This window comes from Podarcis vaucheri (genome assembly GCF_965113315.1).
Source record: "Podarcis vaucheri genome assembly, chromosome: 3".
Classification (NCBI taxonomy): Eukaryota; Metazoa; Chordata; class Lepidosauria; order Squamata; family Lacertidae; genus Podarcis; species Podarcis vaucheri.
The window spans coordinates 55,592,478-55,605,690 of record NC_138761.1 but is presented as its reverse complement, the minus strand read 5'-3'; the positions used below and the strand labels follow the sequence as shown (position 1 = coordinate 55,605,690).

The window sequence follows — 13,213 nt, the reverse complement described above, 5'->3', positions numbered from 1 at the left end:
CAGTTCAACCAGCCAGTTTCCTCTTTGCTATTTTGCCCTATGTTCCATTAAAAGCCATTGGATCGCTCTGGAGTGGTGACTTTGGAGTGGGTGGGCCATGTAAACATTCTACAAGTTGGCTAAAGTACCGTATTTTTCGCTCTATAACACGCACCTGACCATAACACGCACGTAGTTTTTAGAGGAGGAAAATCCATAGGCATGCTACCCGTAGGCATTCCCTCCATAACACGCACAGACATTTCCCCTTACTTTTTAGGAGGAAAAAAGTGAGTGTTATGGTGCAAAAAATACGGTATATTAGATTTCAGTGTAGAAACGAACATTCTCGTCAGAATTCTACAGTTGCCTTTAGAGTGCAATCCTGTGTTGTTGGCTGGTTAGGATGCTGCATAGTCACCTCTGCATTGGCCTGTTGCCAAATTGGAAGGTGGGGTGGCTCCACCCATGGGGGCCCTAGCTTTGGCCAGCTAGGTAGGAAGCTACCACTATTGTTTCTTTTACTGTATCTAAAGTCTAAAGCCCTGCAGATTCTGTGAGGGTACTGGACTGCTACTGGCACAACAATTTTAAAGTATTCCATATATATATATGCGCTTCCCAATCCTGTTGAATGTTTGAAATGGCCGTTTACCAAGACAAAGGTCCATCTCACTCATTATTGTGTATTGCCTGGCAGTGTCTCTCCAGGCACCGAGACACAGTCCTTGCACCCTGGCTGGCATGAGATTGCAGGGCTTGGGATGTGGTGGTTGATTGAGAACCTCACTGCTTCCTGGTTTGAATTGCTCTGTTTGTCTCAGAGACGGATAGATTTGATCTGCAGTGGCATTTAATTTTTGACATTTCACAACTGATTCCTGCAAGAAGCAAAACAAATGAAAAAGCTTACAAGTCTTAGGCCCTCACATTTCAAACTAAATTTTTGTCTTAAAATGCAACCTCATAACATTTCAAATTGTCCATTTTTACTATTTATAAATATTCATTACTGTGTTTATTCCATGGCTATGTGAACGAGAACTGTAGATTTAGGACAGGGCTTTGAATCACCATAATTTAAAACATGGTTTGGGGTTGCTGGCAGAATGTTTCATTAGGCAAGCTATTTTCATTTTCTTTTAATAACAGTTGGTTACTTTTATAGATTTCTATTTAATCTCCTTCCTTCCCCCTGCCCCTCTCTTCTGTTGTAGCCAATATAGGCGAATCAAGTATTGATCAACAAACAAATATTGAAGCAGATTTGGAACCGAAAGTATCTAAGAATTCTGCACCTTCTTCCTCTGTTCACACCTCTTCTGCCTCATCATCGTCCTCTTCCTCTAAGCAAACTTTGGGTCATTCATCTACTTTTCTTGGTGGCAGAGATTCAAAAAGTTCTGCTTCTGACTTAAAGAATAAACTCCTAGCTGGGAGCAGAGTCCCTACCAAGTCTCAGGTGTCTTCTAGAAAGGGAGCAGAGCTAGAAACTGATTCTCTCTCCAGAGAAGACACTGCTGACCACAATCCCTCCAAAGAAGCTGCAAGAGTGCAGCCACAAAATCAGGATGTTAAGAGCAGTGTGAAGTCACACTCCCCAGTTAAACCTCCACACTCTGTCATTTCCTCAGGTAAAACACCTCATAGGTCACGCACACCTGTAAGAACAGGGCAGGCAAGCACTGATAAGCATCGGTCATCACCAACCTCCCTCTCACCACAGCCTTCATTATCTTCCATTCCTAACTATCCCAAAATTGAAACAAAAAATCTAAGACAGAGCAGCTCTAAACTACCTTCTTCCCATGAAGTCACGCTGGATAATCCGCCGGTTGATAATGAAAGTAATGATCAAGTTGACAGTTCAGAGGAAAAACCTAAACCTCCAGAAGTTAAGCATTCAGTTTCACATTCAAATCAGCAGCCATCTGGATCTCGGAAGGTGGTTCAGAATCATCCCACAAAACCATTCCTTCCTTCTGTATCATCTGCAGCCTCAAATTCTCAAAGTCATTCACACCATCCCTCTTATAAACTAGTTCCCCCTGATACCAGTGATGCTTTCGATGCTGATAAAAGCAAAGAAACCGAAAAAAGAGAGCAAAGACCAGGTTCTAGGCTCTCTTCTCCTCAGGGCAGTTCATCTGCATCTGTGCAAACGAGGCCTCTCCTGCACTCTAACCGCCATGTGCCACGAGATCCGAGAGTTTCTGCGGTTGCTGCTGCTGCTACTCATACTTTACCTCACTCACATAGCTCATCTGCTAAACGTAAGGCTGAGGGAAAAGAAGGTTCTGATGTTAATACTGGTGAAAATGATGAAGGAGAAGATGAAGAGAACAGAAGAAGGCCATCTTCTAGATTCAGTTCTAGGTCCTCTTCAAGTTTGTCTGCATCTGAACGCTTTAATTTGTTCAAATATAGATCAGCCCTTACTGCCAACAGATTTGCCAACAAAGGCAGTAATATATATGGTACCAGGACTCCACCCCCGAAAAGCCCCTCTACTACACAGTCCTCAAAGGTTCAACCTCAGTCCAGTTTACGTTTGGCATCAGGCAGTAATCATAGGTCCAATTCCAATAAAGACAAAGAACTGGAGGATGAAGATGAAAGTCCTCTGCCTTCAACTCTTCCTAATGCTTATTCACCATCCTTTTCTAAACAATCTTCTTCAGTGGACTATACCAAAAGGAGGAGTTCTCTGGCTGAACCTAAGACTCATCACAGAGTTATACAAGAAAACTATAGCAAAGAACGAGAAGCTACAGATATAGATTCTTCACTTCAACACTCTGATGCTGTGTCTTCAGTGTCTAGCCAATCCCCTTCATTAAGCAGAACAAACCATCATTCCGGTGTTTCTTCTCAGTTAACAAATGGCCATAGTTCAAGGTCCAGAGGCTCATCTCCATCTTCTGATTCTTTATTAAGGACATCTATGGAAAAGTCAGTTCCTTTACAGCCTCCAGCGTCTAAATATCAACCTGACCATCTTGAGAGCAAAGATACACCTCCTAAGTCGAAGCAAGCCTCACCTTTGTCTAAAAAACCATTGATGGGAAGGTCACATGCTTTATCCCGTAAAACTCTTCATCCAGAAACCAGCTATTCCTCAAAAGCATCAACGGATCAGTCGCAACATTCAAGGAGCCACCTTACACTATCATCCCACCAGAGTAATGAAAAACTAGAAGACAGAGATGGTGACAGTTTGGAGGCAAACTATTATAAAGAGGCAAGTGATAAAGAGGAACAGAAGGGTTCTTATTCAATACCTGCCAAAGAAGTCTCTCCATCTAGGAGAATATCTCAGGGAAGAACCAGCTCTCTTTCAAAGCAATTTGAGTCTCAGATCAGTAAATCTGGGCAAAGATCTTCAACTCAGCGAGAGTCTTTAACCTCCTCCAGAGATTTAGGTCTGTCACCAGGAAAACATACTGGGTCAAAGATTATTGCATCTAGTGAAGATACATCTGATGCCTATAAATTGCCTGCATCTCCTCATCAATCCAAATCTGTTCAGCCAGCATCTACCTCTAACAGAGACCTAGACAAAGACCATCACTACAGCAGAGAAACTTCTTTATTTTCAAAATCATCCTCAACTTCTCTGAGACAAACTCATCCTTCAGTGCCCCGTTATCCATCTGGCTCCAGAGTCCCTACTAGGACAGGATCTCAAACAGACAAAAAATATGGACTCCTGCAGCCAGCCCCAACAAAAGTTGAACTTTCTCCCAAAATGTCATCCTCTAAAACACATCAGTTGATAAACAGTGATGATGATTATGAGGATTATGACCAGTCAGAAATGGAGGAAAATCCAACATCTCCAGCAGCAAAGTGGCCATCTTCTTCAGTTTCTGGGGGCAGTCAAAGCCTAAATAACAATGTTGCTGGTGATAAAAGTAAATCACCAAGCCCTGCATTGTCCCCCAAAGCAAAATTTGCTGAGGAGGAAGTGTACAAACAAGATGAGGAGGAGGAACAGGAACAGCCCACTTCTAAAACATCGAACACTGCATTGAGTAGATCTACTGTTTTAACTTCCAGGTCTTCCCAGTCTTCTAACAAATTGAATACATTGCCTAAAGTGAACTTGGCTTCACCACGTTCCTCTGGTTCTACTTCTGGATCTTCTCAGCTTCATCCCAGTCACTCTGCTTCTCCAACACATTCTTCAACCTCAGTGTCCTCCAATCAACGAACACAAAACTCAAGGTTATCCAACCCTTCTCAACGACAGCAGCTTAGGCTTCCTAACAGGCAAGGTAATGCATTGGTGATGCTTGTATTAATGCTTGTTAACTGGGTGTTCCTCCCATCCTAATCCTTTTATGGAGAATATGTGTTATTATAAGATGCTCCCAAACGTTGTGCTTTGAGATCTCATCAGTGGAAATTGTTTTGTTCTGAAACTATCTATCAGTTCACCTACTTCGCTAAGGGGCTCTTTAATTCCTTGCCTCATTTTGGCCCATCCCCAAATCTCACTGCTCCCAGCTGGCCATTTCTCTCAGAATGTCTCCCTAGTGTGTCCTAATTCACTATTTCTGCAGAAGATTATTCAATTCAAACCTAATATTAGGTAGACCTGATCACTAGTGGGTGAGTATTCAGAGACTTTCATAGTTTTATTCAGGGTATGACCTGATAGGTCAACTGAATTTTATTCCTTAAATTGATTTATTATTGGTCACACAAATCCTGTATATCTAGCTAGTATGTAGAATTTTGATGAAAAACAGACAAAAAACATCCGCAGGTGAAATCTACTATGACATAAGAATATCCCATGCCTAAATATAATGTGTAAAGAAGCCCATAGTAAAATCGTAGTGGTCCCTAATGTCAGACCATAAAAATCACAAATCTGTACCAGTGTGTTGGACATATATCCAGTTTATTCCCACTGAATATAATTGGGCTTGTATAGTTTAATCAGTGTATGTATGCTAACTGTTAGAATCACTGCAAGTTGATTTTTAAACCTGCATCCCAATGGAATACCTGCATTATTTCATAAATGAATATATTGTACAAGTATGTATATGAAATACATTTATATGTTAACATATGTTTTATTAAACAGCTTTGGGGTTTTATAGTTTTATAGTTTTTATAGTTTTATAGCATACCAATTTTATTAAATAAATATATATTGTGTTATTATAAATATTTGGAACTATAATTTTACTGAATGGACAGAGTATGGACAAAGTAATGGATAATGCATGCTTTGTGTTGTATATATTTCAGGAAATGGTGGCAGGCCCAATCTAACTACAAAACCAGATCAAAATAATAAAGTAGTCCCTGGTACTAATGGAAAGCGAAATGGACAGAAAATAATAAATGGTCCACAAGGAATAAAGTGGGTAGGGTGACCTTATTTGAAAATACAAAATACTTTTAAGATTTAACGTTATATTATTTCACGTTGGAGAGCCTTTCAATCTACACATTGCTTTTAGATTGTAGATCTTGACCGAGGGCTGGTGCTGAATGTTGAAGGAAGGTACCTCCAAGATTCCCAGGGGAAACCTCTCAGAGTGAAATTAGGAGGAGATGGCCGGACTATTGTTGGTAAGCAGCAAAATGAACACGGGCGGAATGTGGGTTGTTCAGAGTATGGGTTCTTGTAACACAGGAGGTGAGACCTGTGGCTCTGCAGGTGTCACTGGACTTCAAACCCCCTCATTATCCGTGACCATTGACTATGCTGGCCAGGACTGCTGGGAGTTCAACAACATTTGAAAGGCAGCATCTTCCCCATCCCTGTTCTATTGAGTTACTTGATACTTTTTCTATCTGATGAGCAGAAGAGAGCCCATTGGCATAGCGATCTATACAATACAAAGCTATGAAAAAGATGGGAAATTGTGTGTGCGTTTGGTATTCTCTAGATACCAATGCAGCATGCCTATGAATATCATTTGCTGGGAACTGCAGGTGAGGAGAGTGCTGCAGCATTCAGGTCATGCTTATGGACTTCCCATGAGAATATGGTTTGCCCATGTGAGAACAAGATGTTGGACTAAATGGGCCTTTGGCCTGATTCAGCGTGTCTCTTCTTAAGTTGCAGGGCAGCCCCTATATCTTGCTAGCTTTGTTGCAACAGAAGTATGTACCTATTCTTCCTAACAATCCCTCTGCCTCTGCCCCAGTAGTCCCTCAAAGGCCACGAAGCAAAACTTCATGGTATTAACAGTATCTGAGGTAATTTTTTGCCTTCTTTTGTTCTTTTAGATTCCAAAGGAGCTCCTGTAGTAAGCCCAGATGGTTTGCCGCTGTTTGGGCATGGGAGATTTAGCAAACCTGTAGCAAATGCACAAGATAAACCAATCATCAGCCTTGGAGGGAAGCCGCTGATAGGCCTTGAAATGGTTAAGAAAACAACCACTCCTTCCACCACCACAACCACCGTGAGGACAACTACTGCCACTACTACTACCACTCCTGAACCTACCACTCCTGAACCAACAACTACTGAGCCACCAACTGAGAAACCACAGCCTACCTGCCCGCCTGGGACTTACGCAGAGTATGATGAAGAGGGGAATATTGTGTTAGGATTTGACGGTCTGCCTGAATGCAATTCCGAAGGTACTGACTTTTATGCTAGTTTATGTGTATATGTATGTGGTATTTCTATTTAAATAGTTCCAGTCGCAGTGCAGACAGGTAAGATTCGGGTGACAGGTACCTTATATGAACACTGGCCATGGATGAAGCAACAAACCATTTCCTCCCGTTTTCTGTTGTGATGAATCATCATGTTGCTTGAGTTAGCAGAGATGGAAGAATATTGCATGCCATCCTTTAAAACCAGGAGGAGAAGCACCTCCTGGTCTTTAGTTGTGTAAAACTAAATCTCATTCCTAATGAGTATTGGGTGGGTATGCCAAAATAGCACACAAACCTGCCGGCTGCTTTGTTGATAAGACATTAGGGCTGTGGTTCCCAACATGGGGCACACGCTCCACAGGGGGGCAATTTGATTTTTAAGGGGGGCAATTTGAGAATGAGTTTTTAACAGTGAATGGCCTTTGAAGCTTCCTCCACGTGAACAGGAGTTCACTTTTTGAATAATAAGACTTATATGTCATGGGCATCAGGATTTTAGAGGTGCCTAGGTGGGGCGTGGCCAAGAAAAAAGGCTGGGAACCACCGCATTAGGGTAAAGACTTGACCTAAATGATGCGTTTATCATATAGAACAGGGAAGGGGAGCCTATGGTTGTAAGATGTTTTTGGACTACAGCTCCCATTATCCCTGACCAATGCTGGTGGAAGCTGATGGTTGTTGGAATCCAACAGCATTTGGAGGGCCATGGATTCCCCAGGCCTGATATTGAGGTTAGCATCCTCTGCTTTATATTGTATCCCTGCCACTACCATCATGGAGCTACCATGGAGTGCATGTCACTACTTACCAGATGTTAAGAAGTTTGGTGAATCCCATTTCTTGCTGAGGGGAGTGGGGAGAAGTGTGGTAAGATTTGGCAAGTCTGTACAGATGACTGATTTACCAAGTGGTCACTTTATCATTTTTAGTGTTGCTAATCTAGTTTTGACTGTTTTTGTACTATGCACTGAAATTTTATTTTTGCAAGTCACTTTGAGACTTCAAGGGAAATGGCCAATGAATCAAATAAATGATTGTAAAGATGCACTATCGTAGGTTAACCATTCCATAAATATCAAGGCAGTCAGGACACTGAATGTGTATTATCTTGTCACCATCCGTATTATACCCATTCGGATTTCAAAGCCCTCACCATGGAACACCACATCATGAAATGGCTTCCTGCATTTAGCTGGATAATAAAAGACTCTTAAGGAATTACTTATAAAAATGGCCACTAAATGGATTTAGTATCAAGGAACAAGAACGGGATGAGGATGGAGCACTTGGGGTAACAAATAAGAGGTTAGAAGAAAATGACTGACCATGAACCTGAAAGAGGAAGCAGAATCTCAGCAAGAAAAACAAGAAGGGAATGATCCTCCCCTTCTCTTCAAATTTCTACTAGGTGAGTAATCTCTGTTTGAGGGTGTTTTAAAAATAAATAGATCTGAATGAAATTACTATTGTTCATTAGCACTATTGGCCGGGCTCTCTGGAGGAGAGATGAGGGAGCCAGCTGTGAACCACCTAGCCTGGTGAGAAGATCCTGCCTCTTGGTGTGCAGGAAAAATATTTATTAATTTTCTACCCCACCTTTCCTCCCAAACGAGCCCAGGCACGTTCTTTTGTTCTTTTGCCTGTTAGGGGCTATCTGCACTATATATTTAAAGCAGTATCGTACCACTTTAAACAGTAATGGCTTCCCCCCTCAAAGAATCGTGGGAACTGTAGTTCCTAAAGGATGCTGAGAGTTGTTAGGAGATCCCCTATTCCACTCAGAGGGCTACAATTCCCACAGTGGTTTAACAAGCAATTCCTCTTCTCCAGGACCTAAATAACAGCCAGCTGTCCGGCACCAAGGGATACCTTTAGTATTTCAAATGTAATGCTTTGCATGAGCCCTTGTACATATTGTATCTGAACTAAACCAAGTTATAGTAAATACCTTTGTGATTTTCTCTGTACATTGCAATATTATTATAAAATTGAATTGTTGATTTTGTCTTATTTTAGTTTGTTGGAATTGGATTTTTTTTCCATGTTATGTATTCTGATGTATATTGGTGTGTGTTGAGAGCTGCTTTTGGCACAGTTCACTGTGGAAAGATGGCATATAAATAAACTAAAACCAAAACTTAAACAAAATTTAAATCAGTAGCCGCAGCCACTGCCTTTGTAGCTGGAGTCAGTCAGAGCCACATTTTCTCAGGCCAGGTGGGAATGAGCAAGACAGAAAACAGGGACCAGGTCATACAGGACTCGCAGCTAAATGTTATCCAAGTCTATGTCATTATTTTTTCTCTCTTGTTTGTGTCCCTGATCTCAAGCCCCATGGGAGCTCTGAGGCATATATGGAGCTCCAATATCAGTGAGGGGCTTTCCACATATATTGCATTGTTAGAGTCTGCTCTGTGGAACACAATGTTTGTGTAAGTGCACACATGTGATCAGAGCTGCTCCTCAAACCAAAATTAATGAATAAGCATGCAAAGACTTCTTGCTTTGGATATGTACGTGCTTAGGGTGATATCTGCCTAAGTAATATTTTGGAATTTGATTTCTCTCTCTGTGTGTATTCTTTTCAGCTACCACTTCTCCAGCTGGCCTGGCCCTAGCATTGCTAACCACACAATATCATTTATGGAGTAAAGCAAATCTATTGAGGGACTGATGCTCTGCAAGATAAACAGCTGTCCCTGTTGAGAAGTCCAAGATTTCAAGGGCTCTTCTTCCTGTAATTCAGATGGAAGTGTGGAAAAACAGAATGCTGCCTGAGCTATTTTTGCTTCTTACACACTGAAACACCTGAGCAGTGTAGCAAGGCACCTGGAGTGTTATGAACATTTCCATGAAGGATAAATGTACGAGCTCTGCTGAACTTAGGCTGGCGGGTTGACAAAAGCAATAATGGAAAGAGCATTGCAAAAAAGACCATTACTCAAGAACCACATCTGAAGATGCAGTCTTACATTATGTATATTGCTACCAAATGCAGTAAAAATTAGCCTGCTAAGAAAGTTCCAGAATGTTCTCTCAAGATGGAAAAACAAAGCAGCATACTCAATAGAATACACTGTCATTTTTCAGGAATCCGATATATTGACATGTTTCCAAACAGGCTAAGAAAATGTGGTGTGAAAAATGCTGCTGTGGGTTCTACTAACCCTTTGGTCCAATTTCCTGCTCAGGATTTATAAAGATGACTTTACCAGATATGATTCTATTTTATAGTCAGAGAATACATGAGGAGCCCAAGCTTATGTGGCACTGAAACTCCAGACGGCTCAACTTCTTTGAGGAACTTTAGTCAACAAAGCCATTAAAAGCCACTTTTATAACTGCTGCTATCACATTACTGGAAAATATAGGCCTATAAACTTGAAGAACAGTAATAAGCATGAAAGTATTAAAGGACCAGTCTTTTCATATTTCCTGCATATCTGAGTTTCAGTAATTTGCTGGCTGTGTTAATTTTTCTTTTTTCTTTTAAAGATGCTTGGTAAAGCTAGTGTTTTTCTCAATTAGCTTTGTTCAGTGCATTCAGAATTCACTGGATTGATGCCCAATAGACTTTCTGTAAGCTTGTTGGGGGGGGGGTAAGTGAGTGGTTGGATGTACCGTCAGGGGACAAGCTTCAAGTGAAAATGATGTGGTTAATATGTTCGTAAGCAGAAATGCTGGCAACACTTTTGTAGAAGAATGAACCATTTTTCTGTTACTCCCTGCTCCCCAGGGTTTGCTTTGACATGGAAACAACAGTTACATTAATTAAACTGCTTTTGAAATATATAAAATGTAAGGGCAGAACCAGGAAATAAAATACTGGTTATGCTTCAAAAACAATGCTATTGCTCAGATATCATTTACATCTGCTTGTTTGCTACTGAAAATTGAACTTGATCAGCCAGGCATTAACCATTTGCTTTCCCATGAATCAGATTAATATTAACATTTTTTAAGCAGTGGATTAGAGTCTGTTTTATGAAGAGTTGCCATAAATAGGCTTTTTAAAAAAGTGAAATATTTGGGAATCTGGTTGACATCAAAAAATATTAACTTGTTTAAGGATAACTATAAAATGTATTCTGATAGCACTTGATAGAAAAATATGGCAAATATTACTAGGCTGTTATAGTCATAGGTTTGAATCTAATTGTTTGCACAGTTGCGCTTCTTACAGAATAGTATCTGTAATTAAAGTTTTAAAGGAAGGCATCCATTTAACAATAATCTATATGTAAAAGCCCCAGTGCCCAACATTCTGTCACTTTCTAACATAACCAAGGGACAGAATATACTAGAATAGAACTATGCAGATAGGAGCAAGTAGCTCATGAGCATAGCATCTTTACTAGCTCCCATACAAGTGATTATCTGTCATCCATTTGTATAGAAAAAATAAAGCTTTGCCCTGGTGCACTGTTGTTAGGAAATCTCTAGGGCAAAGGGGGACCTGCTTCATCATTCCGATGTCTTCTTCTTTCCATAGATACATTCTCAGGGCTTGATGCAGATGTGGCGGGAACTACAGAGTCATATGTGATATATGATGGAGGTAAAAGTCCTTTTCTGACGTGCTTTGAATCCCTTTCCTTTCTGCACTGTGATCTGATAGCATAGAGCCAACACTCAGGTCTAAATACATCTGAACAAGAAAGTGTAGCTTGCTGTTCTGTTTTTAGTACTCTCAGGCTCTCAGAACAACAACCTTTTATTTATTTATTTATTTATTTATTTATTTTTATTTATTATTATTATTATACCACCGGCCTTCATCAGTAGATCTCACAACATAAAAATACCAGATAAAAAGCACAAAATACGTAATAAAAAAGAATAAAAACAAACCAATAATTCCCCCTCCCACGACACATTTTAAAGTGTATTGGATGGATGTCAATCAGAGAGGAATGTTTTGCCTGGCGCCTAAAGGTGTATAATGAAGACACCAGCCAAACCTTCCTGGGGAAAGCATCCAACGAATGGGGAGCTACTGCAGAAAAGGCCCGTTTTCATGTTGCCACTCTCCAGACCTCTCATGGAGGAGGCACATGATGATGATCTCAGGGTCTGGATAGGTTCATATGGAGAAAGGTGGTCCTAGAGGTCCTGAGGTCCTGAGCCATTTAAGGTTTTATAGGTCAAAACCAGCACTTTGAATTGGTCTCAGAAACTAATTGGCAGCCAGTGCAATTGGGCCAGGATTGGAGGAATATGTTCAAATTGTCTTGCCTCGGTGAGCACCATCAGAAGTGATGGTGGCAGGTCCCCTTGTGTAATGAGGAGCTTTTATTTAAAAACAAACAAACCTGAAATTGATTGATGGCTTTCATGTTGAAACAAGGATCTGCTCTGATGTGGAAAGGACTGGGCTTATTCCAGCAGCCAAAGGAATGCATGACTGAGGGTTACTGAAGTCCATCTGCATCCATGGCTTCACTCTTCTGTAACCTTGTCTACAAGTGCTTTTCTTTCGACCCAGCTCACTTCATATATTAGAACTTGGCCAAAGAGGAAAGGGAGGCGGGGGACAGACTGCAAGAAAGTAAGTCTTAGGCTTGGGGGTAGCAGGTGGGTAGTTTAATTAGCTAGCTAATTCACTGAATTTCTGAATTGCTACCCACAACAGACAGTCCTGAAGCGATTTACAAGAATTGCTGTCAACATTTGACCTACATCTTCTTTCTGCATAAGGGGGAAAGATCCAGGTTGTTGTTGTTTTTTAAATAAAAAACCTGATCTTATGATTTATCTGTTTCTCAGTTTAGCCTTATTTACCAAATCCTAGTTCTTTCAGAGTTTTTGTAGTAGGTATTCAGTTAAATATTGCCAAATAGAGGGCATGCATCACCCAAAGGAAGTGTGAAAAAAAGACACACATTCGCGTAAAGTGTGCATATACTAACATTTAGAAGTACTATAATATGAATAAAAGTACAGTACATCTCACCACAAGACTATGGCCATGTATACTTGCTCAGTGTATTGTCCACATGCTAAATGTGGATGGGCAACTTCAAGGCTCCTTTTCTCCCTTCAACCGGGCAGGCCTCATGCAGAGGATGTCTTCAAATAGAGGACAGCCCTCCGTAAAGTAGGGCACATGGTCACCCTGTTTCAGAATAGTATCCTTGGGCATGACCCAATTTTATTTATTTCATTGCAACATATGTACACCGCCTTCCTCCCCACGAACAACATTTGAAGTAACTAACAACAAGTGCTTAAGACAAGCCATTCAAACGAGCTCAAAGGAAAAAGTGGATGAAGAGATGCAAAACAAAGCAGCAGGAAAGTAATGTTGCCAATAAAGCAAGTCACCACAAATTAAAACAGTCCCAGCTGCCCAGCTGCCAAACCTAAGCAGACACAACTTGGGCAGAACGAGAAAGGAAATGCCAAAAGCCCAGGTACGCAGGACAGCCTTTGTTTGGCATCTAAAGGAAAATAGAGAGGGGACCAGGGTAGGGAGGAAGCAGAAACTTGATTCAGTTTACATTTGCGGAACCAGTCACAGTGCCATCCTCCCATCGCCGATAACTACATAACTAGACTCAGGCAAACACTGCGCTGCAGAAGCCATGCACGGCTAACCTTT

The 13,213-nt window shown here is 41.0% G+C and overlaps 1 protein-coding gene across 1 annotated transcript in view; it reads left to right on the top strand.

The window, feature by feature from the left end:
* Positions 1 to 13,213, top strand: part of FNDC1 (fibronectin type III domain containing 1) — a 96,090-nt gene that overhangs the window by 53,993 nt on the left and 28,884 nt on the right. Inside the window, exons 7-11 of the mRNA XM_082215173.1 lie at positions 1,197 to 4,256; positions 5,245 to 5,363; positions 5,460 to 5,571; positions 6,235 to 6,591; positions 11,105 to 11,170. Coding sequence (XP_082071299.1) covers positions 1,197 to 4,256; positions 5,245 to 5,363; positions 5,460 to 5,571; positions 6,235 to 6,591; positions 11,105 to 11,170 — 3,714 coding nt within the window. The remainder of the gene's footprint in view (positions 1 to 1,196; positions 4,257 to 5,244; positions 5,364 to 5,459; positions 5,572 to 6,234; positions 6,592 to 11,104; positions 11,171 to 13,213) is intronic.